The sequence below is a fragment of the Squalius cephalus genome (genome assembly GCF_949319135.1).
Source record: "Squalius cephalus genome assembly, chromosome: 6".
Taxonomy (NCBI): Eukaryota; Metazoa; Chordata; class Actinopteri; order Cypriniformes; family Leuciscidae; genus Squalius; species Squalius cephalus.
The window spans coordinates 3,305,996-3,333,307 of record NC_137127.1 but is presented as its reverse complement, the minus strand read 5'-3'; the positions used below and the strand labels follow the sequence as shown (position 1 = coordinate 3,333,307).

At 38.6% G+C, this 27,312-nt stretch overlaps 1 protein-coding gene across 1 annotated transcript in view; it reads left to right on the top strand.

The window, feature by feature from the left end:
• LOC307160070 (uncharacterized protein) overlaps positions 1 to 27,312 on the top strand; it is a 719,517-nt gene that overhangs the window by 546,368 nt on the left and 145,837 nt on the right. The window contains exon 71 of the mRNA XM_079873884.1: positions 15,310 to 15,483. Within this exon, the coding sequence (XP_079730010.1) occupies positions 15,310 to 15,483 (174 nt within the window). The remainder of the gene's footprint in view (positions 1 to 15,309; positions 15,484 to 27,312) is intronic.

Here is a 27,312-nt window from a genome sequence, read left to right as displayed (position 1 = left end):
GTGGTTATAGCCTGTTTTATGTTTTTTTCATGTTATAGCGCCACCATGTGGCCAATTGCCGCGGTTTTTTTACTGTGACCTCAGATTGACCTCTTACACATGTGTACCAAGTTTGGTGAAGATACCTCATTTACTTCTGGAGTTATAGCCATTTTAGTAAAATAGGCCCCGCCCACAACGTACGTTTTTGCGCCCCTTAGCGTCCGTGAATCGAAATTTAAACTTTTTTTCGATAGTTTTTTATATTCAGACTCTAGAGAACATTTCTGCACTGGTTTGGTTCCGATCGGGCGAAAAACCTAGGACTAGTTCGCAAAAGTATGTTTTTGACAAAATTCAAAATGGCGGAAAATCTATCATGGCGGAAATGAAATCGGAGATATACGTTTTGTTCGTCAGGCGTCCAGCTTTCCAATGATATAAGACACTTGAGTCTACGTCATACGGTCTAGTAGTTATGAGCAGTTTTGCGCTTTTGGTTGCTATAGCGCCACCTATGGGCCAATCGGGGTCATACTTTTATAGGTTCTCCCCAAATTGAGGACTACCATTTGGCCAAGTTTCAAGGTTCCAGCTCTTACGGTTTGGTCTGCACAATGCGTTTTAGGGGAAAATAATAATAATAATAATAATAATAATTAAAGCTGCAAGCAGCATTTATCGGGGTTCAAGCAGTTAAGGCCTTTAAGGACTTTAAGCACAAAAGCATCAAAAGTTGTTAAGTTTTACACCACGTTATTACAGAGCCATAAAACTCATTAGCGCCAACTAGTGGCTGATTTCTTTCAAAACTCTTACAGACCTCTAGGGCCATGAGTCGAACATGCCCATCGAGTTTCGTTCCGATTGGCCTCCGTTAATCTTGTCTAATAGGTGCTCAAATTTCATTGGTCGATGGCGGCCATGTTTTTCGAGATACGCCAACGTCCTCATAGACATACATGGCACCTTGGACCAAGACACTGCATACCAATTTTCAAGTCAATTGGACTAACGGTCAGGTGGTTATAGCCTGTTTTATGTTTGGAACATGTTTTGTTCCTCGCGGAGTACCTCTGGAATGCTTCTGCGGAGGTTTATTGTTTTATCCGCAGCAATAAAGTTTGTCGGCGTCCAAATGGATCGCGCTCTGGATTACTAACAGGAATTATTCTCATCATGTATACACTTAACTTGATGAAAAGCGGGATTGACGCACTGCAAGCAGAGAGATGATTTCTGGCTGCCTCCGCAAAAATTGTCTTCGGCGGACAGCCCGCTGTCTTTGGAACGATTTTAGTACTTTTGCGGCAGACAAACACAAATGTGTTTCTCTTTCTGGATATTTTCTTTGAAAACAAAACCAAAGGTTAAAAAAAAAAAAGAACAAATGTGAAGCGAGCAATTCTATCCATTTTGACGCCTTTTCATTCATAGCGGTTACCAAGCAACACGATTACGCACCAGCTGCAACTTGATGACACAAGCATACTGCGGTTCGGATACAAATAATATGTGAACAAAAGTCCATCGGGGGCAGGGGGGGAGCAATCGAACTCGGGTTAGGAACAGGCAATCGAACCAAGTGTGAAAGCGCCCTTAGTCTAGTTTTAGTCAATGAAAATTGTATTTTAGTCTCTTTTTAGAAATGCAATTCTATTTAACCCAGTCAATATAGTGTATCACTATGGAAAAATAGCGAAAATAGTGAACAGAAAAGTAACACTCGTCTCATTCGTGGAGGTTGAAAAACAAGTTCTTTCTGACATCCAAGATTTACTGTATTAATTTAAATGCAAAAGAAAAGGCATGAGAGTCAGTTGTTTTTGTCAATTTTAAGTTTTAATTTAAAATATTTGTCATTTTAATATAACTATATGGCTAAATATTTTACCACTTGCTAATAAATCTAGATAGAAGTAGTGCATTGAATACATTGTTTAAATTGTGCTTAAATGTGAATTACGACCATTAAAGAGTATGTGTGTACAAAGAGAATCGTAATGCTGACAAAACTTTTTTTAAATAAAAGTATTTGATAACTTCTGGATTTGAAATAAAAATAGTGAGTATGTGTTTGTGGTTCAGCCGTGGATCAGTTACGCACTGCAAACGCAGCATATGTGAAAGCACTATAGCGAGTGCTGCTCCTGCACCGCATATGCACTGCACACGGAGTATGGGCCCTATCTTGCACCCAGCGCAATTGACTTTGTACACCGACGCATGTATCATTCCTATTTTGCACCCGCGCACAGCGGACTTTTCCCTCCACAGACGCACGTCGGTTAACTAAGAAATACACTTGCGCTCCCAGGGGCGGTTCAGCGCAAAGAGGCGGCGTGTTCCGGCGCAAACGTTCCCTCATGTTATTTTGCACGTTTAGAAAACAATTCTGCCACTAACTGAAAAAATCTAGTTTAAAGTCAGTGGCGCGTTGCACATGTTATTCTTATGCTATTTTAAGGGCGCATGCTTGGCCATAATCAATGTAGCGTGTGCACAACGCGCATACACTTTGATTCTCTCACACAGAAGCAGCCGTTTTCATTTTTGCAAATCATACATTACGATAGATAGATAGATAGATAGATAGATAGATAGATAGATAGATAGATAGATAGATAGATAGATAGATAATTATAAAAGCATACTTCTAGTTTACACATTTACCCAAATTATCATACGCCTGTTTAACCGAAGTTAATTTGGGTGTGTTTCTCCATCCCCAATGTCACTTCTCTGTGTTTTACGGCCCTGACGAGAACGTCGGTCTCCTCGGCTGTGAACCGCTCCTGGCGCGCGTCTGGCAAATCCACCGTTATAATAGGAATCCGCTATAGAATAAGCGTGTCTGCTCTTAAAGGGAATGTGAGATGACGCTCTGATTGGTTTATTTCACGTTACGCCCAAACCACACCTATGAATAATGAAGCTACTTCAGACCAACCCATTTTAGATTTGCGTTGAGCGCAAGAGTCATTTATCCCGCCGGTATAATAGCAACAGCGCCCAAGACCCGGCCACAAAGTTACTTGCGTTTCGCGCTTGATACTTGCGTTTCAGATCGTTAAAATCGGGCCCTATGTGTGAAACGGGCGTCAGACTTAACTTTGTTTGTTGTCGTTTACGTTAACTCACCGCAGCTGCATCTTCTAAATAATGCCGCTAGTGGGGCTTGAGGAAGTGACGTCGTCTGCGCAGTGCGCCCTGATGCAGCCCCTGAAGTGAGACACGGGAAACAGAAATACTGCAAAATAATAATAATAATAATAATAAGACTAAACAAGACGAAATAGCGTCATAACATTTCATCTCGTTTTGGTCAACGAAAATGAAGAGACATTTTAACATAGTTTTTATTTTGTAAACCACATTTAGTCTCGTTTTTATTCGTCAACAAAATTGCATTATACATTTAATTATAGTTATTGTCACATGACCAGCATTTACGTTGCGTCTCGTTTTCGTCACGTGGTTCGTTGACGACAATATTTAGTTATAATTTTTGTTGACGAAAGAAATACTAGTAATCCGATATCGGATCTGACTCAAAAGACAATGTGATTCATCATTCCTTCCAATTAACCACCTTATCTTTGTATAGTAAAATAGTATGTTCAACAACATGAATAACGACGTAGCTGACCAGAGTTCGTGAATCAAATGATTCAGTTTAAAGAGTTGTTCAGACTTCTCTCGATCAGTTCAAGTCTCTCCATTTCAGATGTAAAAAAAAAAAAATTTATTTCACAAATTAAAAGTCCTGTGAGTCCGAAAAACAAAAGAAAATTGTAATTATCCTACCAGTTGATGGTTTCAAATTATGGTTCAAAGTGGAAACCGGTCCATGGGCACTGGTCAGCTAGCCATTTGTGCATATTTAATTGTATTCAATAGGCAGGCGATTCACCTCCACAGGATTATTTATGGCACAAAACAGGATACACTTGCCGATCACGTTCACATAGGAAAAAAAACAGAACAAGAAAACGCAGCCTTGGAAAACACAAGGCAAACGTACAATAATTCATTTCTGATTCAACATTTCAGTAACAAATCATATACATGCGCAGTTCAAATGACACATTAATCGAACTTTTCGACAGTTATTTAACACAGACACTCATTAATCACTCAATGGGTCTCATTCATGAAACATTCGTAAATATACGAGTAAATATGTGAGTGATTTAAAGTGGTAAAGGCGACATTCCCGAAAATTCTTCTCCTGATTCAGAAATACTTCGTAAACGTCAGATGTGATAGTGAAATGTGTGTGTGTGTGTTAATGAATTCCAATCAGTTGTAAATGGGACGCGTGTGCACGCTCATTCTCTAAATTACCATAAATCCCACCCATTAAAACCGACTGAAAACTATAGGCTATATGGGCATCATATTATGACACCAAACGAAGGATTTCAACTTGTCTTCTCAAAAACGAATTAAGAAGAGAAATTTCTCAGATGCAGAAATTGAAGTTTATTATCAGAAGTTCATTCAAAACGCCACATTTTGTTTTCAAGCGTACACAGTGGCGTATCAGGCCTAAAAAAAAGGAAGCTTGGCAGCATAGATGCAGTTAATGGAGTTTCATCTGTTAATCGAACAGTCCCAGAAGTGAAAAGAAAATGGTTTGACATGAAGCTTGACTGCATTATTTGTGACTTGCGGACTTGTAAAAGAATAAACAGCTTGAATAAAAAAATAAAATAAAAAAAACTTGCGGACTTTTGTTCCGTTTGCAGATGGCTCTCGTAATTACTGGCTGTCGTAATAAAAGTAAAAAGAAAAACCGTATGTAATTACTATATATAATATTTGGTAACACTTTACAATACGGGTGCACTAATAACCATTAATTCATGCTTAACTAATGCACAGATAATCATGTGTTAATGTATGACTCATGAAGAACTAAACCATTAATTAATGATTACTGCATCATGAAGATTCTAAATGATTAATATAAAGTAATATATGAATTGTTATTAATTAAATGTGTCATAATGTATTAATTCATTAATAACTTATTTTATTAACTAAAAGTCTAAATCAATGCGTTAATTACCACAATTGGTCAAGGCAATGTACTTCAACTTCCAGTTGTCTGCTTTAATTAATCATTAACTAATGATTTGCAAATGTATCATTATGTTATGACTTTACTTGTTGAGGCACATGACTATTAACTAATTGTTAAGTAATATGCCATTTTGGTTTGGACATCCACACTAAGCCATGGATTTCAATTTCCAACCATGTACAACCAAGATTTCACTGAGTCCGATGAACTTTGTTGTTCATGGCACAGGACTATGTCAGGTTAACATACACTGAGCACATGCGGTTGAGCTCTGCTATTTCATAACACTGTCTAGACTGGACAAAGACAATAGAACGTCCATTATAGTCAGTGATACTACACTGGATGCGTCGAGACACTACACGACAAAACCCAGTCAGTAAACCGATGCCACACTCTATTACTGACGTACTCTGAGCTCTTGTGCTAGTTCTGTTATGAAGGACAAATGGACTTGTGATGGTCTGTCATGTCCAGGTGTAGATAGCTGGTCTCGTCCAGTTTAAACACAGTGTAACAGCTTCAGGAGTTCAGATTCTGGTGTGCTGATATTTGTGTGTAGCCCAACTTACCCATCCTTCACACACATTCACCAACATTACATTCACTGCATGTGCAAACTGTCAAAACCCATAAATGGCATATTACTTAACAATTAGTTAATAGTCATGTGCCTCAACAAGTAAAGTCATAACATAATGATGCATTTGCAAATCATTAGTTAATGATTAATTAAAGCAGACAACTGGAAGTTGAAGTACATTGCTTTGACCAACTGTGGTAATTAACGCATTCATTTACACTTTTAGTTAATAAAATAAGTTATTAATTAATTAATACATAGACACATTTAATTAATAACAATTCATATATTACTTAATCTATTAATCATTTAGAATCTTTATTAGTTGCTGATGCAGTAATCATTAATTAATGGTTTAGTTCTACATGAGTCATACATTAACACATGATTATCTGTGCATTAGTTAAATATGAATTAATGCAGATTAGTGCACCCGTATTGTAAAGTGTTACCTAATATTTTTTCAAAATGCTGTGTAAATATGTACCCGATTAAGGTGAATTAAAATGCAGCCTTATTAATGAGCAAAACGTTCGGATGTTAAGCGCACTATTTACGCGTGGCTGGGAGCAGGTGTAGATTTCTTTCGTACCAACTAACGTTTGGAAAATACGAACATTTTAATGAATCCGAAAATTTACGTCAGAACCACTTTACACACGATTTACACAAAAATTCGTTCTGCTCGTGTTTCATGAATAAGACCCATTGTCTCAACTCATGACACAATGCTCAATTGTTATACGTGATAGCTTTAGCCTACGGCTAATTAGTTCAGCTCGCGCTGTGCGGCCTACACTCAGCTCATATCAAATCATTTCTGAAATTGACATATCTTTCATAAGATAACATATGATAAAAAAATGTCACTCACCAAAACGAGATTGCATCACATATTCAATTAAAAAAAGACTATTCAATAAAGATTACCGCTCTGGGATCCACTAAATCTTTACTCCGATTTCCACTTCACCTCTCTCTGACGACAACACTCCAGGCTGAAGCATCCAAAGTTTACAAGTGCACACAATCACAGTTCTCGATAGATTATGATTATCATTTAGTGCAAGGAGTTTCTGGAGAAATGCTCCGTGTCTCATTTGATCTGTTCTCATCTGATTCTCTGTTTATGCTGACAGTGGCAGCGCCTGCGCGACCTGTGGGCGGGCCTTATGAATATGCCGCTTCTGTTGGCTCTCAGAGGTGTCAGTCACAGCAGCACAATCAGTGATTGGGTGAATCGTGTGTTATTGCCCAGTGGTGTAATCGAGTGCATCAAGTAAAGGAAAAAAAAAAGAACTGATTGAAAAATATAATTTGTCCAGAACAGAGCGACACGACTCAATTTAAACTGTTATAGAAGAGATAATATACTAAGAATGCACTGGTCTCTCAAGGATTGTCTCTCTGCTTTATTTTATAAGAAATATCTCTGTGTCTAAAGTTCCTAATGTCCTGTACTCTCAACTTTTGTATAATAGTACTAGTCATAATTTTTACACCAGGCATGAATAAAAGGGATGTTTTTTTTATTTCCTGTTTCGTAAACCACTGGAAAAGAACGGACTGTAATGTATAGAGGAATGAAAATATGGAATCATTTAGCCTACCATTGATATCACCCATTTTTACAAGAAAATTTTGTTTTAAAAAAAAATATTTAAAGGAACATTTTTACAAGAAAAATTAGTTTTAAAAAAATATTTAAAGGAACATTTAATGGCACAATATATAGTAAATTGTTGATTTCGATATTTGGAATGAATTTTGGGTTAGTGTGTTTCATTGACTTGACTTTTTATTGTTGTTGATTAAATGTAGTTTTGTATTTTTTACTTGTTGGGACCCCAGGAAGAGTAGACACTGCCTAGGTAGTGGCTAATGGGGATCCAAATAAACTAATAAACTTATAACATTGATGGAAAATACCATTTACAGCCAATACAGGCAATTTACTTAGGAACGTTTTTTTGACAGTTATAGCACCACCACGTCTTGCCTGATCTCCACCACTTTTATTAGGTGTCCTTGAAAGGTGCCCATACATGTCAAGTCAAGTCAAGTCAAGTTTATTTGTATAGCGCTTCTCACAATACAGATTGCATCAAAGCAGCTTCACAGCATCAAATCAAAACAATACAACAAAGCTTGTTTCAAGAGGAATTCACTGATTGATAAAACCAAATCAAACATCCCCAAAATATCCCCAACTGAGCAAGCCAAAGGCAACAGTGGCAAGGAACCGAAAAACTCCATCAAGTGACCTAATGGTATCCTAAAACTCCATCAGGTGACCTAATGGAGAAAAAAACCTTGGGAGAACCCAGGCTCAGTCGGGGGCCAGTTCTCCTCTGGCATTTATGAGCTAGAGGCCGGATTGTAGTTTGAACTGTGGGATTATATGAATGCCTGGCCAAAGAGATGCGACTTTAATCTAGTTTTAAACTGGGAGAGCGAGTCTGAGCAACGAACAGTATCAGGAAGACTATTCCAGAGTTTTGGAATGTCTGTCAAATTTGTTGTAAATATAATTTTTTTTATTGAAGTTTAGACACTTCTATTTATGAGAGCATAAAAATGATCCATGGGTGATAATGATTGGATTTTTTTTTTAGTTTTTTTTGTTCCTATCATAATTTTGACATTTTGGCATTATTGTTTAGCTATTTACCTATGTTTTCAAATTTCCTTAGTTTTTTTGTTGTTGTCTCGATCGGACTAACGGCTTTGAAGATAACCACAATTTTTTAAAGCTCTAAATGACACTTACAAAAACCATAAGGCGAAACCTGGCATGTTTGGTATTGTTGGAATCGGCAAGGATTCAGGAGTCTTAGGAGGTCACTCCTGTGAAAAAACACTGGCTTGAAACTTCTAAGGCTCCTTCAAGGCATTGTGCCAATGACGTATACTGAGTTTTGAGATACACCAATGTTCTCATAGACTATCATGGCACCCTGGACAAAGACACTGCGTGCCAATTTTCAGTAGACTAACGGTTGGGTGCGCTTATAGCTATTTTCATGATTTTTTTCACTGTTATAGCACCACCATGTGGCCAATTGTCACGATTTTTTTCATGTCAACTCAGATTGAGCTTATGAACATGTGTCCCAAGTTTAGCGAAAATATCTCTTTCCGCTCACAAGTTATAACCATTTTATAGCGCCACCAAGTGGCCAATTGTCATGATTTTTTTTCACGTGACCTCAGAATGAGCTCATGAACATGTGTCCCAAGTTTTGCGAAAATATCTCTTTCCGTTCACAAGTTATAACCGTTTTATAGTGCCACCTAGTGGCCAATGGTTGCGATTTTTTTTCAAGTGATCTCAGACTGAGCTCAGGAAGACGTATCCCAAGTTTAGCAAAAAAATCTCTTTCCGTTCACAATTTATAACCGTTTTAGTAAAAGTGGCCCTGGTGCCATCAAATATTTTGGTTCCCCTTATCGATTGTTAATTGAAATTTTGAATTTTTTGGATGATTATTGATTGTCAGACTCCAGAGAATATTCTTGCAGTGGTTTGGTTCTGATCGGACCAAAAACCTAGAAGAAGTTCGCAAAAATAGGTTTTTCAAAAAAATGCAATTTACTCGAAATTGGCGCCTGAAGGGCGAGCAAATCCGAGGCATGCACCTGGTCCGCCTCGAGCCAAGGAATCCAACGATATAAGACACTTGAGCCTACGCCTCACGGTTGATGAGTTATGAGCCGTTTCGTACTTTTGACCGCTGTAGCGCCCCCGTCAGGCCGATCGGGGCGGGCCTTGGTGACGCTGTAGGCGGTGTGAGTACTATCAGCCCCCAAAGTTTCAAGTCTCTACGACTTACGGTTTGGTCTGCCCGATCAGTTTTATGTCTGAATGTTGCATCATGGGAAAATTAACAATAACAATAGGGTTTCAGCACTTCGTGCTTGAACCCCTAATAAGTGGCTAAAAAAGGGCCACAAAAAGGCCTCTAAAAAAAAAACTATAGGGTCTAGGCACTTGCCGCTTGCGCTGCTGCGTTCCAAAAACTTTATCAAGCCTTTTAACGTGTGCCTCGGAGAGGAAAAAGTATGTTTTTTGCCCTTTTAGCTCATTTATCATGGAAATGTGGTGAATTTTTTTTTTACCTTTTAAACTGTGACACCTCCACTGATGGCCCGATCTCCATAAAAGTTTGCACGCTTCTTTAGAATAATATGGCGCATGTGCTCAGCTAATTTGGTGAAGTGCTGCTCTTTTTTCCCCCATTTTTCAGTCATTTAAATGTCATTTTGCATAGGATAATACAGAGGCCTTCTCACCTTTATGACAGTTAAAGCGCCCCACCAATGGCCCGACGTCCGTGAAAGTTTCCAAGCTTCTTTAGGATCACGTGACGCATGCGCATGCCCGATTTTGTGAGGTTGTATGCAAATCAGACAGCAAGATGGCCGCTTTCAGCCATTTCATGGGATTTGCCATAGAAATGCATCATTTTGACACCCTTTTAACAGTTATAGCGCCACCAAGTGGCCAGTCGCCACGTCCTTTTTCACGCGACCACAGAATGAGCTCGTACATACGCGTGCTGAGTTTGGTGCAAAAATCTCGTTCCGTTCACGAGTTATAGCCAATTAAGCAAAATGGGCTCCTCCCACTTCAAACGTTTTGGCGGCCCTTAGGGACCGTGAGCCCAAATTTTCACTTTTTTTTTGATAATTATTGACATTCGGACTCCAGAGAATCTTGCTGCACTGGTTTGGTTCCGGTCGGGCCAAAAACCTAGGACTAGTTCGCGAAAGTAGGTTTTGTGAAAAACCCCAAATACCCGAAAATTTTCCCAGGGTGACGAGCAAATCCGAGGCATGCACCTGGTCCGCCTCGAGCCAAGGAATCCAACGATATAAGACACTTGAGCCTACGCCTCACGGTTGATGAGTTATGAGCCGTTTCGTACTTTTGACCGCTGTAGCGCCCCCGTCAGGCCGATCGGGGCGGGCCTTGGTGACGCTGTAGGCGGTGTGAGTACTATCAGCCCCCAAAGTTTCAAGTCTCTACGACTTACGGTTTGGTCTGCCCGATCAGTTTTATGTCTGAATGTTGCATCATGGGAAAATTAACAATAACAATAGGGTTTCAGCACTTCGTGCTTGAACCCCTAATAAGTGGCTAAAAAAGGGCCACAAAAAGGCCTCTAAAAAAAAAACTATAGGGTCTAGGCACTTGCCGCTTGCGCTGCTGCGTTCCAAAAACTTTATCAAGCCTTTTAACGTGTGCCTCGGAGAGGAAAAAGTATGTTTTTTGCCCTTTTAGCTCATTTATCATGGAAATGTGGTGAATTTTTTTTTTACCTTTTAAACTGTGACACCTCCACTGATGGCCCGATCTCCATAAAAGTTTGCACGCTTCTTTAGAATAATATGGCGCATGTGCTCAGCTAATTTGGTGAAGTGCTGCTCTTTTTTCCCCCATTTTTCAGTCATTTAAATGTCATTTTGCATAGGATAATACAGAGGCCTTCTCACCTTTATGACAGTTAAAGCGCCCCACCAATGGCCCGACGTCCGTGAAAGTTTCCAAGCTTCTTTAGGATCACGTGACGCATGCGCATGCCCGATTTTGTGAGGTTGTATGCAAATCAGACAGCAAGATGGCCGCTTTCAGCCATTTCATGGGATTTGCCATAGAAATGCATCATTTTGACACCCTTTTAACAGTTATAGCGCCACCAAGTGGCCAGTCGCCACGTCCTTTTTCACGCGACCACAGAATGAGCTCGTACATACGCGTGCTGAGTTTGGTGCAAAAATCTCGTTCCGTTCACGAGTTATAGCCAATTAAGCAAAATGGGCTCCTCCCACTTCAAACGTTTTGGCGGCCCTTAGGGACCGTGAGCCCAAATTTTCACTTTTTTTTTGATAATTATTGACATTCGGACTCCAGAGAATCTTGCTGCACTGGTTTGGTTCCGGTCGGGCCAAAAACCTAGGACTAGTTCGCGAAAGTAGGTTTTGTGAAAAACCCCAAATACCCGAAAATTTTCCCAGGGTGACGAGCAAATCCGAGGCATGCACCTGGTCCGCCTCGAGCCAAGGAATCCAACGATATAAGACACTTGAGCCTACGCCTCACGGTTGATGAGTTATGAGCCGTTTCGTACTTTTGACCGCTGTAGCGCCCCCGTCAGGCCGATCGGGGCGGGCCTTGGTGACGCTGTAGGCGGTGTGAGTACTATCAGCCCCCAAAGTTTCAAGTCTCTACGACTTACGGTTTGGTCTGCCCGATCAGTTTTATGTCTGAATGTTGCATCATGGGAAAATTAACAATAACAATAGGGTTTCAGCACTTCGTGCTTGAACCCCTAATAAGTGGCTAAAAAAGGGCCACAAAAAGGCCTCTAAAAAAAAAACTATAGGGTCTAGGCACTTGCCGCTTGCGCTGCTGCGTTCCAAAAACTTTATCAAGCCTTTTAACGTGTGCCTCGGAGAGGAAAAAGTATGTTTTTTGCCCTTTTAGCTCATTTATCATGGAAATGTGGTGAATTTTTTTTTTACCTTTTAAACTGTGACACCTCCACTGATGGCCCGATCTCCATAAAAGTTTGCACGCTTCTTTAGAATAATATGGCGCATGTGCTCAGCTAATTTGGTGAAGTGCTGCTCTTTTTTCCCCCATTTTTCAGTCATTTAAATGTCATTTTGCATAGGATAATACAGAGGCCTTCTCACCTTTATGACAGTTAAAGCGCCCCACCAATGGCCCGACGTCCGTGAAAGTTTCCAAGCTTCTTTAGGATCACGTGACGCATGCGCATGCCCGATTTTGTGAGGTTGTATGCAAATCAGACAGCAAGATGGCCGCTTTCAGCCATTTCATGGGATTTGCCATAGAAATGCATCATTTTGACACCCTTTTAACAGTTATAGCGCCACCAAGTGGCCAGTCGCCACGTCCTTTTTCACGCGACCACAGAATGAGCTCGTACATACGCGTGCTGAGTTTGGTGCAAAAATCTCGTTCCGTTCACGAGTTATAGCCAATTAAGCAAAATGGGCTCCTCCCACTTCAAACGTTTTGGCGGCCCTTAGGGACCGTGAGCCCAAATTTTCACTTTTTTTTTGATAATTATTGACATTCGGACTCCAGAGAATCTTGCTGCACTGGTTTGGTTCCGGTCGGGCCAAAAACCTAGGACTAGTTCGCGAAAGTAGGTTTTGTGAAAAACCCCAAATACCCGAAAATTTTCCCAGGGTGACGAGCAAATCCGAGGCATGCACCTGGTCCGCCTCGAGCCAAGGAATCCAACGATATAAGACACTTGAGCCTACGCCTCACGGTTGATGAGTTATGAGCCGTTTCGTACTTTTGACCGCTGTAGCGCCCCCGTCAGGCCGATCGGGGCGGGCCTTGGTGACGCTGTAGGCGGTGTGAGTACTATCAGCCCCCAAAGTTTCAAGTCTCTACGACTTACGGTTTGGTCTGCCCGATCAGTTTTATGTCTGAATGTTGCATCATGGGAAAATTAACAATAACAATAGGGTTTCAGCACTTCGTGCTTGAACCCCTAATAAGTGGCTAAAAAAGGGCCACAAAAAGGCCTCTAAAAAAAAAACTATAGGGTCTAGGCACTTGCCGCTTGCGCTGCTGCGTTCCAAAAACTTTATCAAGCCTTTTAACGTGTGCCTCGGAGAGGAAAAAGTATGTTTTTTGCCCTTTTAGCTCATTTATCATGGAAATGTGGTGAATTTTTTTTTTACCTTTTAAACTGTGACACCTCCACTGATGGCCCGATCTCCATAAAAGTTTGCACGCTTCTTTAGAATAATATGGCGCATGTGCTCAGCTAATTTGGTGAAGTGCTGCTCTTTTTTCCCCCATTTTTCAGTCATTTAAATGTCATTTTGCATAGGATAATACAGAGGCCTTCTCACCTTTATGACAGTTAAAGCGCCCCACCAATGGCCCGACGTCCGTGAAAGTTTCCAAGCTTCTTTAGGATCACGTGACGCATGCGCATGCCCGATTTTGTGAGGTTGTATGCAAATCAGACAGCAAGATGGCCGCTTTCAGCCATTTCATGGGATTTGCCATAGAAATGCATCATTTTGACACCCTTTTAACAGTTATAGCGCCACCAAGTGGCCAGTCGCCACGTCCTTTTTCACGCGACCACAGAATGAGCTCGTACATACGCGTGCTGAGTTTGGTGCAAAAATCTCGTTCCGTTCACGAGTTATAGCCAATTAAGCAAAATGGGCTCCTCCCACTTCAAACGTTTTGGCGGCCCTTAGGGACCGTGAGCCCAAATTTTCACTTTTTTTTTGATAATTATTGACATTCGGACTCCAGAGAATCTTGCTGCACTGGTTTGGTTCCGGTCGGGCCAAAAACCTAGGACTAGTTCGCGAAAGTAGGTTTTGTGAAAAACCCCAAATACCCGAAAATTTTCCCAGGGTGACGAGCAAATCCGAGGCATGCACCTGGTCCGCCTCGAGCCAAGGAATCCAACGATATAAGACACTTGAGCCTACGCCTCACGGTTGATGAGTTATGAGCCGTTTCGTACTTTTGACCGCTGTAGCGCCCCCGTCAGGCCGATCGGGGCGGGCCTTGGTGACGCTGTAGGCGGTGTGAGTACTATCAGCCCCCAAAGTTTCAAGTCTCTACGACTTACGGTTTGGTCTGCCCGATCAGTTTTATGTCTGAATGTTGCATCATGGGAAAATTAACAATAACAATAGGGTTTCAGCACTTCGTGCTTGAACCCCTAATAATAATAAAAATCAGTACAATTACAATAGGGTTTCAGCACTTCGTGCTTGAACCCCTAATCAGCACAATTACAATAGGGTTTCAGCATTTCATGCTTGAACCCCTAATAAGCTTTACTGAGTTTTGTTTAGATAACAATTGCAACCCTCTGCGCACACCTTGGCAATAGAATCGCCATTGGCTAGTACATTTTTTAGTTTACTCACCAGACTGAGATATATATATAGTTCCATCAAATCTACTTTTCTTTGTAAAATGCCACAGCTTTTTAAATATCTGAACGTACATTCTTAACATCAGTCAATCAAGCATTATATAATGATAATCAAGCAATATTTAATGATAGAACTTTAGTAATTAGAACTAAAACTTGGTATGAATGCATATTTGTCATTTTAACTGAAATTAGGGCTGGCGGTGCTTATGTGGACAATCCTTATGCTGGCTGCGCATCCATTGAGCTGAATTGAAATAATACAGACGGAGAGCGAAACTGTCAAGCGCTCAGATATATTTTCAATTGCTGAACACTCTGACTATTCCAAACTCATACTCTGCCTCTAACACACACACTGGCGAGTAAAATCTAAGAGTTGATTTGCCAATGGCTCGTGATAGACATTATTTAGTGCCCACAGTGGAAATTTAGTCGCAGATGCGAGTGATTTACTCCCATTGTAGAGGGTTGAATTGTACTGATGGTATTCAGTAGTATGGTATTAAATGTTTCTGAAACTGTAGTTTAATGCCATCAAGCCCAGGTTCACTGTATCACTGTATCTCTCTACAGCAGTTCTGCGAGTCTCCAGATGTTCACAAACATGCAGTTTCACAAGCCAGTTTTCTCTGCGCTGATGTTTCTCACATATTGCTTAAAGCCAAAAAGACGTTTAAATTTCATCTTCCCTTCTGCAGGTTTTTGAGAAGTCCTGCTGCAGAGGAAGCCTGTACGTATTTGACAGAACTTGTGGGTAAAAACCCGTTACTCCTGAGAGAGCTGAATCTGAGTGGACACAAACTAGAAGACACACGAGTGGATCAGATCGCCTCTCTACTGCAGGATAAAAACTGTAAACTCAACACACTGATGTAAGTATTTTGTTTTAGTGACATAAAATGTTACATTACATTTAATATTATTTTTACAGTAGTGGATAATACCATTTCCTCATTTGTTTGAGTCAGAGCAGTTTTTCTAGAGATCTGCAATCCCGTGGGATTTCATCCATAAAATATCTAAAAACAAAGAAATTATTATTCATCTTTTGCACAAAAGCAACAAAACACCTAAAATAAAATAAAAATGTATTTACAAATGCAAGAAAATGCAGAGTTTTTTTTTTTAAAGCATTGAGCAATGTAGCCTATCACTAGCCGCGTTTCCATTAAAGATTCGCGCAAAACTTTTGCGTTTTTTTTTCTTTTTTTTTCTAAATATCGATAAAAAACTATTGCGAAATGACGCCGTTTCCATTATATTAACCGATGTTATGCGGCTAAAACATGATTTTTTCCTCTTGCGATAAGTCATTCCAAAAATCATAGCAACGGACGTTGGTAAGTTTATATATATATCACAGCCACGCACCACACTAGACATTATTATTATTAATGGAAGGAAACGTAGGTATGTTATCCAAGCATTAATGGCAAGGAAAGACCCTTATACTGTGTCTCTGAGCAGCACATATGAGGTGTTTCTGGGTTTTTCTCACTCATTTTTGCTCCGAGGTCTTGATTGTGGCATTTCTTTGAGGTTTAGAATCCAGTATTTCTGTCATTCTTTTGTCTTATGTGAATTTAATAAAGAACTCCGTCTCGTACTCTGTCCAAACACACCGCGCCTTCTGAGTCAGGTGACCTGTAAATGCGCAAAAACTGTTTCCATTGCAGGTTTGCGAAATATTTCTTTTTCCAATTGCCTGAAAAACCACCTCATGCGAGCGGAAAAACTTTTTTGTGATAAATGGGAGTTTTTTCGAAATTGACGTGTTTCCATTGAGCGTATTTTCAATTCGCAATTTAAATTTGCGCAATTTGAAGGGGAATGGAAATCTCTTCATGCCCTATGGGACATAAGGCTTCAGTGAGCACTCTCCATTGTATTGCATTGCATTTGGAGATTGCAGGAACAATACACTCCTACAATACATTCGTATCGTGCCAACCCATCAGAAAATCCAGAGAGGACCCGTAGAGAATGAGTCTTCCAGGTTCGGCATGACTGAACAGCTCTGTGGGCTTGAGGTTTTCATTTCCCAGATCCCGTGTCACTGGATCTACTGCATTATAGCTCTTATTTTATTCGCAACACTTAAGTTTAATATTGTTAATGCATTAGATATCATGCACTAACAATACTTTTACAGTATTTATTAGGTTGAAGTATAAATACAAATTAATATAATATTGTGCACTCTTTAATCCATGCTGTCTTTAATTCCTGGAATGATTTCAGTGCGAGTACCAGTAAATGATAACCGGATATTCAGTATTGCACTCAACCTTATTGTTAGGGTTACTGTTAACACCTTATTGGTGATGTAACTTTTTAATCAGGTTGTGAAATGACTCATAGTAAAGGAAATTTTATAAAACACGCCCAGACAGACAACACTGAAATATCACTTGTAGAAGATATATAGAATCTGTTTTACGTCTCATTTGGTTTAGGGCTGTATGCTTACTGTTTGTAAGTCAGATGTGGAATAGTGCTGGATAAGATCAGATTTTGACATTAAGTATCAGACTAAACGGCAACCGTAAACTGAAATGATGAATAGGTGCACCCACATTACTACAGCCTCAGGGTAACTGTGGGAGAGTGTGTAGAACAATCAAACTATTGAGATCACAAGACTGAATAGTTGCAGCACGGTGCTGGTAAACCTCCTGTGGTGAGAGAAATATCACTGGCAATGATCCAACTACTACAGATATTGTTCAAAATATAGGCATGTCCAAGCAACAGAGCTGTAGACCACAAGAGACTTGTTTGACGTTAATGCGCCGATGCACCTGACATACTGACGCACATTTAGCTGGATAAAGTGTCTAAAGGGGAAAATAATTCCCAAGTTCCCATGAGTGATGAAGACTAAACAATTACTGTTTAATGTTATTTTTTTAGCATTATATTTCATTATAATCTTATAATGTATTTTGTGTGCTGATGAGAGATCTAGGATGAGCTATATTTTGCTTAGAGGTGTGTGTGCAATGCAACGTTCATGCCGTCATTTCGCAATAGTTTTTTATCGATATTTAGAAAACATCGCTAAAGTTTTGCGCAAATCTTTAATGGAAACGCGGCCTGTTAAAGCTATAGTAGGTAATCCAGAAACACTTTTTTTTATACTGGGTGAAATGGTCCTTCCATCCTGAGAGTAGTCAATACATTATGTGTTCAGAAAAAGGAATGAAAACAATCAGACCTCTGTAGCAGCTGCAGGACAGTAAAAACTCTGACCAATCACTGGCATTCGGTGCGAATGTAAAGAACCAATCAGATGCTTTCAGAGCCAGGAGGAGTGTCTTAGCAGTGTCAATCAAGTTCGCGTACGCGCTGATCGCCCCTCTCTTGCACAGCGCGTACCGTCATTCAAAATCAAGATTGCCGGTGTGCCGAGCAGCTGTGCTAATGGCGGACAAACAACCAAAACTGACAATTTCTCGAGTGGCACCTGCTCATACAACAAAGACAGGTAAACGGAAAAAGACCGATGACGATAAACAAGCCTGTCGGAGCCCATTGACTCAGTGTTAAAACTCTAGCCGCATAACATACAGATAAAATGTCACGCACTGTGCAAAGCAACAATTGAAACCTGCTAATTCACTGGCTTGTCATGTTGCTAAAATAATGTACTAGCAAACCTTATTTAGCATTACATATCGCTAGAATAATTATTTACATAGCCTACTGCAACGTTAGTTACCGTTATATTATCTTACTAGCTATTTATAACTCATAGAAAGAGTGCAACGTTATAAAGTTACATTACATGTATTGCATAATACGTAATGATTTGAGGACCAAGTTTGTAGTCAAAGTATGGGCAGGCCAGTCAATGTAAAGCATTTCGTCCCTACCAGTGAATGTGCCATAACTGTTTATCCGTCGTCATTGGTGACCCTGCATGTTTACTAGCCTGCGCGTTCACGGCAGGCTCCGCTGTGGGGGGAACTTTACATAACAAAATACATGTTTAACAGCTAGTAGGCCTAACGTTATATGTTATGAATCTTACACGAAATTCATCTTCATCACAGTGCAACTAATGGAAATGGAAAAACGTGTATCAATGCAACCTGTTTTTAGTTTTGCCTTATAGTTATAACTAGCTCGTTAGCGAATCAAAAAATATATAATTTAAACTTTACCAATATCGATATGCTAGCTTGATAGTGAGTAGCAGAGGTGGGAGTAAGTCACACATGTGCAAGTCACAAGCAAGTCTCAAGTCTTTAACCTTCAAGTCTCAAGCAAGTCCAAGTCAATTTTGCGAAAAGCAAGTCAAGTCAAGTCAAGTCACTGCTTTATGTCAAGCAAGTCAAGTCAAGTCGTAGCTTGGGTCACAAGTCACTGGCAAGTCATACACACGTTTGATGATTTCACTGAATTTATATATTAAAATAAGTTAAAACTACAGAAGTTGTGGACTATGGTTTTATTTGCAACATTTTTTTTTTAAATATGCATTTCCACATACAGCTGAGTGATTACTACAATAAAAATCGAAAAAATAAAAAATAAATAAAATTTCAAACTACATAGCCTAAAATGTAAATGTAACTGAAATTAGGCCAACATTAAATCATGAAAAAATAAATATGCCTCAAACATTGCAGAAGACCATTAAAAGGTATTTAAACAATTCACAAAAAGTATAATGGTTCCTATGCCACCAAATGGCATTCTTCAAACTGGCATCCCCTTTATATAAGTTATATATTTTTAAATATGAAGTTAAATCCGCCTAGGCTAATTATAAAAATAACTCATACTAGGGCAATTTTTCCACCACATTTTGAATTTTGGGTGCATATTAATTCTGCTGGCATTTTGCCCCCAACCCCCTGATAACATCTGACCCTGCTTTAAGAGAAACATAAAACACGACTATGTTTTCTATGTTGTTTTTTGTCATTGGAAAGAACAATATATTTGGCTTTAAAGCATGATTCGAAAGAAATGTGGCAAATGTTATACAAAACATATGCCATCATTAATTATCATTTGAATATTGACAACATTAAGCTACATTTGAAAACATAATTGTGTATAAAGAGGCATGCTGTTTTGACCAATATTCTCTCTAGATTTAAAGATTTAGTTTTAAAGAAAGTCAAATTAACAAACAGGTTAAGCCATAGCTTACTTTTAGACGTGGTGAATGAAGTTCGACTGTTCGAGCTTGTGATGGTCGTCCATGATATCCCTTGCCAGTTATTATGCGTACAGCAAATCTTCTTGTATGAATATGGTCAATTTTAGTCTTTATATCCAAAAAGAAACGATGCTGGGAGATGTTTTTGTATTTAGCGCGCTGCCGCGCTCACCGCGATGTTTGTTTTTTGAGGGCTTGTGCAGCGTCACGCAATCGCGCAGAATCTGATGACTGGCGTCAATGGTTCCGTTGCTTTCATTTTGTTCATCAATTGATGTTGCGATGATTTATATAAAAATGTATATCAAGTCATTATCGAGTCATACAGTTCAAGTCAAGTCAAGTCTCGAGTCATTGGATCTCAAGTCAAAGTCAAGTCGAGTCATTTTCTTTATTTAGTCAAGCAAGTCTCAAGTCCTTAATTTTGCGACTCGAGTCTGACTCGAGTCAAGTCATGTGACTCGAGTCCCCCATCTCTGGTGAGTAGGCTACTAAAATACATCTTATTTGTTTATATTCATAATGATAAAGTTAGATTTTTTTTATTACATGTGATTCTGACATGATGCTACATGCACTGCGCGCCTTCCTCTCCGCTCGTCTCAGGTAAATAATGCGTCTTCCAGCTCAGCTGTCGGAGTCGCGCGTTCATGTGTTTTGGGGGCGTGGCTTTGGAAGGACCCCAGAAGGGAGAGGGTGGACTGAATTATGCTTTTTGCATGCATTCTGCCATGCCAAACCATGCACACAGTAGCCTATGATTGCTTTTCTGTTATATTAACAGTGGTTTGTGAATGTTGATGCTTTAATAACAAATGTTTTATTGAGAGCGTTCATGCTATGATGTTGTGACAAGGCGACACGTAACTTGAAATTATTTAATGGAAATTTCATGAACTTAGTGATCTATGTACGCTTTTATGCGTGAAAGTTGCAGGTGGGAGCCGGAGAAGGTTACATATGTTTTTGTAGGAAAATTATTTGCAAAATAATTTAGTGCCTGTTCCAGAACAAAGCAAATTAAATTGTGATGTACTAATTGTTCGGCCACCGATCTTTATCAGCTGATATTTATCTTAATCCCACCCTCTTTTGATTGACAGGATATAATCAGCCCTGATCGTCAGCTGTTTTTAAACAATCAGCTGATGGCCGAAAGCATGGAAAATCGCTTTTATCTGCCAATACCAATTACAAAAAACAAAAAAAACTCTTTTTTTCCCATGCCTGGAGAAGTATAAAAATGTAGGGTGCATTTGATTTGACAGAAAATATGAATTAAAACTTAAATGCAGAATGATGTCATCAACATTATTGATCTGATTTGGTGGTAGAGAGAGACTGTAAAAATGTAGCACCCAAATGATGACATTGACATGGAAGAACCCCTTTCGAAGTTGATCTGAAATTGTGTACATTTTTTTTACATTTGAAAAACGTGCAATGAAAAACACCTGCAATTGTAATGTCATATAACAGTAAGAGAGAGAATTATAGATCAGAACTTAACTTTTAATTTAAATAAACAAAAACATTTAAATATTTCAGTGATGCTTTGGACGAACGATATACAATATATTGGCCCATTGAAATCAGCAATATATAACAGCTTTTGACAGCATCACGAGCTCAGCTTCTTGTTCGTCTCACCAGAACACACACAGCAGCGGAGTGACGTGTTCACAATCGCAGCTTGTGATTCGGTCCGCTGAAGAGGTGATTTTATATGGTGAGCAACTTCTATATTGGCCTTGTTCCAACAGTGACAAGTCAATGGTCTGAAGAAGAACGATTCAGTGTAGTTGCCGTTCGATGCCGCTTTATAAAGACAGAGCGCTAACCGCTATTCACACACTTGAACGCCGTAGCAACGGCTGTTTTCTCTTTTCTTTCTGCTGATTGAGAACCACTGCCCTAACTTATTTACATTTCTGAAATGGAAAATGCTGATAGAGAGAATTACAAATATTTACAAATCTTAGTTTGATCATCATAGCTCTGATTCATTGTCTTTTCTCTTTGTGTCTTCAGTCTGTATGGATGCAGTATTACAGAGAATCAGTGTTTCACCCTGACTTCGGCTCTATTCCCAAACCTCTCACATCTGAGAGAGCTGGACCTCAGTGGGAATCAACTAAACAATTCAGGAGCAAAGCACTTATCTGGTGTACTGAGAGATTCACGCTGTAAGCTGGAGAGATTGAGGTGAGGAACATTCACATACAAGAATCAAACTGCTTAAAATTCCTTGAACACTAAGCTATATACTTGTAAAAAATATTCTCTTTAGTATTTAGTGATCTGGTGAAATAAATAACAGGGATGTACATAAACCTTTTTAACATACAAAAATTGCTTATAATCAAATAAATAATGAATTTGATTATCGATTAGTCATGTCTGCGCACTGTGCACAAAATCATCCGCCTGTCACAGTGGGGAATAACCCGTTTATTTGGATAAAACGCATATGGAAAACTGCAGCTGCTGTGCGAAAGGTGCACGAGTCACAACTCAACTGAAACATGAGAATGCTTTATATCAAGCGCTCTTGCATGAGGATCTACTGGATCTTGCCTTGTGCAGGAGATGCTTGGAAGAACATGGCACTGATGAAGGGTTGAACCCGAAAACGTTTTGCTGCACATTGCACTTTTAGTTTTCTGACTAAATAAAAGCTCAGGAGTAATGCAAGTGAAGAAAGTTTGGTCATTTACTGTAAAGTAGAAAATATACATTTACTTAAGAAATATACATTTTCATTTATTTTACAGTGCATTTGATTTACATTATATTAGCTATTACTGTTATATGAATAATAATTCTTATTAAATAAATACATAATAAATAATAATAATAATGATACAACCCCATGTCCAGAAAAGTTGTCATATTTTGTAAAATGTGATAAAATCAAGAATATGTGATTCAACTCTCTTTAACCTTTATTTAACTAACAAAAGAACAAAGGATTTTTAATATTTTCACTGACAAACTTAATTGTATTTTGTAAATATAAACACATTTTGATTTTGATGGCTGCAACACACTCCAGAAAAGCTGGACAGAGGATATTAGGAAGGTAGTTATCATGTTTTTGCTTTTTTCAGTGTAGATGTTGCAGTGTACAGCCCTGAATGATGATCTCTCTTCTTCTGAATGTCTGTTTTGTTTTGTCTGTTTACGAAGAGGATGTGGCTTTACAGAATAAGTTATCTTCTTATCTTCTGTCATATTTTCTTGCTACTTTCTCATAATGTAGGTTAAGAGGCTGTGAGATGACAGATGAAGGCTGTTCTGCTGTGACTTCAGCTCTGAACCCATCACACCTGAGAGAGCTGGACCTCAGTGGGAATAAACTAGGAGACTCTGGAGTGAGAAACCTCAGTGATCTACTGAAGAACCCACAATGCAAACTGGAAAATCTACAGTTAGTATCATTATACTTTACAGCAGTTACAGTGTGGTTAAAGTTTACTGTTTAGTTAAAGACAACAGGGAGACATAGTGGGGAAAGAGAATAAGATGACATCATAGATCATTGTTCTATGTGTTTTTTCACCCTTTATCTTCAGATTGTGTAAATGCAGTATTAGAGAGAAGCAGTGTGGCTTCCTGACTTCAGCTCTGAACTCAAACCCATCACACCTGAGAACACTGAATCTCAGTGAGAATGAACCTGGAGACTCTGGATTTAAAAACCTCGGAGATCTACTGAAGAACCCACAATGCAAACTGGAAAATCTACAGTTAGTATCATTATACTTTACAGCAGTTACAGTGTGGTTAAAGTTTACTGTTTAGTTAAAGACAACAGAGCTTAGGTTACATTGTTTATACTGCAGCATTTCACCTGAACTACAACTGCATTTTCCTATTGGTCACACTTAGATTTAGGTGCCTAACTAAGAAGTACTTGTATTCAATTTCATTTGTTTCAATTCAAATGTCAGTGTACTAATTGTGTACGTGTTGTTCTGCAGAAATTTTATGCTACTCACATCTGCTGTTGTAACAGTTTCCAGCACACAGAACTAGTGTGACTGTTAAAAATAACCCATGGGAACTATACGGTCACATTTCCAGTTAGTTTATAGTTGTCATGTCCTGATTTCTGTTTTAGTCTTCTGGTCAGTTTTCTAGTTTGGTAATTGGCTCTGCTTTCTTTCGTTCCCTGCCTGTTAGTGTCCTAGGTTACAGATTAATTAGTCTTCATTTTAGGTGTGTTCTCTCGTTAGGGACAGTTCACATGTCGCGTCTTTTGCGAGCTCAAGTTAGTTATTTCAAGTGTAGACGCGCGACAAGAATAATAGAAGCGCACTCGTTTTTCCAGGCGCAGCGAGAAGAAAAAAGTCCACAGAAGATCACTTTAATCTCAAATAGAAAAGCGAAATAACACAAGGAAACGCAGTAGCAAAAGAACTGTGCACAACTAACACCAGACAACCAGGGATTACCAAACTGAAAGTATAATTATGGAGACTATCTAATTATACCTACTTTCAGTTTGGTAATCCCTGACTTTTGCTCGTTACTTTTTCGCGTTACAGAGGCAACGACTGACGCATTTGTATTACATCCCAAAGAGCTCCGTTATTATCCCCGCAGTGAAACTAAACCATATCCGTACCAGCTGGTCCGGGTCGGCACAGAATGGAACGGTTAAACAAAGAGAACCTTTCGACCTAACGGTGAAAAAGGTGGAAAACCGCTTGGCCCGACGACTATACACTCTATGACAGACTAAACGCCTACTGTATCTATTTAACTCTGTACTGTCAGCATTTTTGATCATTTTCACAAAAGTTTCATAGCCCCCAGAATATTTTGTTGGATGAATATCTGAACATACAATATATCAAAATAAAGAACAGACCTTCTGCTTTTAAAAAAACAACAAAATCATTTGATTCTAGCTTCATGCATTCTTATTTTATATGCTGATTAATGTTTGATGATCATGTTAGTTTATGTATGTGGTAAAAACATCAATCACTTTTTCTGCTGCTTCTTTTGTACTAGAGATTCTGTACTCTTCCTTTCTGTAAACTGTGAAAACATGGATTGCTGGAAAATTCTGGGGAACAATAGTGGGGAAAGAGAATAAGATGACATCATAGATCTAAGTCATTGTTCTTTGTGTTTTTTTTTTTTTTCAGATTGTGTAAATGCAGTATTAAAGAGAAGCAGTGTGGCTTCCTGACTTCAGCTCTGAGATCAAACCCATCACACCTGAGAGAGCTGGACCTCAGTGGGAATGAACTAAGACACACAAGAGTGGAGCATTTCTTTGAGCTACTGAAGGATTCACGCTGTAAACTGGAGAGACTGAGGTCAGTATATTCACTTACAGCAAAGAAAATAGTGCTTTGGTGTTTAAATGAAACAGAATGAAAAGTTTTTCTCATTTCTCCCATTGCAGGTTAAGATCCTGTGATATAACAGCAGCAGATTGTTCTGCAGTGACTTCAGCTCTGAACTCAAACCCATCACACCTGAGAGAGCTGGACCTCAGTGGAAATGAACTAGGACGCACTGGAGCTGAAAGACTTAGTGTTCTGCTGAGCAGGAAACAGTGCAAGCTGGAAAATCTACAGTTAGTATCATTATACTTTACAGCAGTTACAGTGTGATTTAAAGTTCACTATTTAGTTAATTTAGGACAACAGGACCAGTCACATTGTTTATAGCACTGTGTCTTTTGGTCTTTCCTTGTCTAAAAAAAATAAGAACTGAGCTAATGGACTGATGGTTCAATATGTCTATCAGTAGAAAGTTTCATATGCTGAAATCTGACAAACTGCAAAATGAGAACAGACTAAAAACTGATTATAGATTATTCTGACGGAGTTAAATGGTTTTTACAGCACTTATGGTACTTTTTACAAAATCTTCTTTTATAAAAGGGGTCATGAAATGTCTTTTATGAAATGTTTTTAAGAGATCTTATGTTTCTGGATGTTAGCCTATGAAGTTAGCCATGTTTTTATACAAAAACATCGAATATTAGTAGTTAGAATATAAATGAAAAAAAAACCTCACTTTCAAGTGGCTTTATCTCTGCCAGAAAGCAAGTAAATGTTCACTGTTGCGACTGGCAAGCTTCACACCATATCCACGCTTTCCTTCAAACCACAGACATTATAAATACATAAACGCCCTATTGGCCGCTTTAGAACGTTGCTGCGATACGTCAACGCGTCCGCCATTTTGCTGACGGCAAGACTGCGCTGTAATCAAATACAAGTAAACGGGTGAGCTGCGGTTTTTCTGGATAAAAACAACAAAAAAATTACATTTTTCACCCGATTTCAGTGGTTTGTGGTGTACAAAAAGGTCCATCTCTAGTTATTTAAAATCTCGATAGTTAGACTTATAAAATATTTTTTTTAATAAGGAATTGTCAAAGCTCAGGCTTGTCATGTATTTGGCTTTTTATTCTTGGATAAGAATTGTGAAGACCCCCATACTGAGATATAATTTAATTTTCACATTAAATGAAATAAAGTTTTCTTATTGTGGAAAAAGCATTTTCTGTCATTGATCCGATTTTAGCAATAATAAAGATAACTGATGGATCCTTTATGGTAATACATATGATATGGTACAACTACAGTGCAATGCAAATAGTAAATAAGATTATAGTTTATATAAGTTTAAAGATAATATTATTAATATTATAAGTTTATAAGATAAAGTGAGAAGTAATAGTAAATATTTTAGTCAATAAAATAAACAAACAGTATAAAGCAAATAAAATAGTAGTGAATAGTATAATATCATAAGTACAATAATATAATAATATATTGATAATAGCATATAGTTTATGTATAATACTATAATAATAGCAATAGAATATGAAATATCAATTACAGAATATAGACAATAAAAATAATGTTAAACAGTGACTATGAATAGTACAATAATTTAACAGCATAACTATAATAGATTGATAATCACAAGTGGTATAATATAAGAAGAAGAAGAACAACAACAGCAAATATACAATGTAATATCAATTGCAGAATAATATAGACAATAAAAAAAAATATGAAACATAATATTGATCATTAAACTGACATTTAAGCTTTATACAGTATAAGCTTTACAAGCTATAGAAGTCAAGAAATAAAGTAAACGATTCAGTCAAACATATACAGCAGGCTACAACGTTAAAGTTAAATAGCCTAAATATATAAAGTTATGAAACTTCACTTTACCCTCAGCCAAAACGATTTGCCAGGGAACAAATTATAGATTAATGAGACCAAACATCGTCCGTTAGATATACACTAGAGACACCAGAGCCAGCGACAAACGTCAGCAGCATTAGCCGAGGTACGGCTGTTCCAGGCGGGGTACATGAGCGCTGAGCGCGCGGTGATCGCTTGGATCTCACAACTCCGAAAACGTCAGATCATATTTTTAAATAGGTAAAAATATACATTTTTATTTTTTATTTTTTTTATAAATAAACCACAGATTTGAGCTTTAAACAACTACATTGTCGACTGAAAAACTCTTAAAA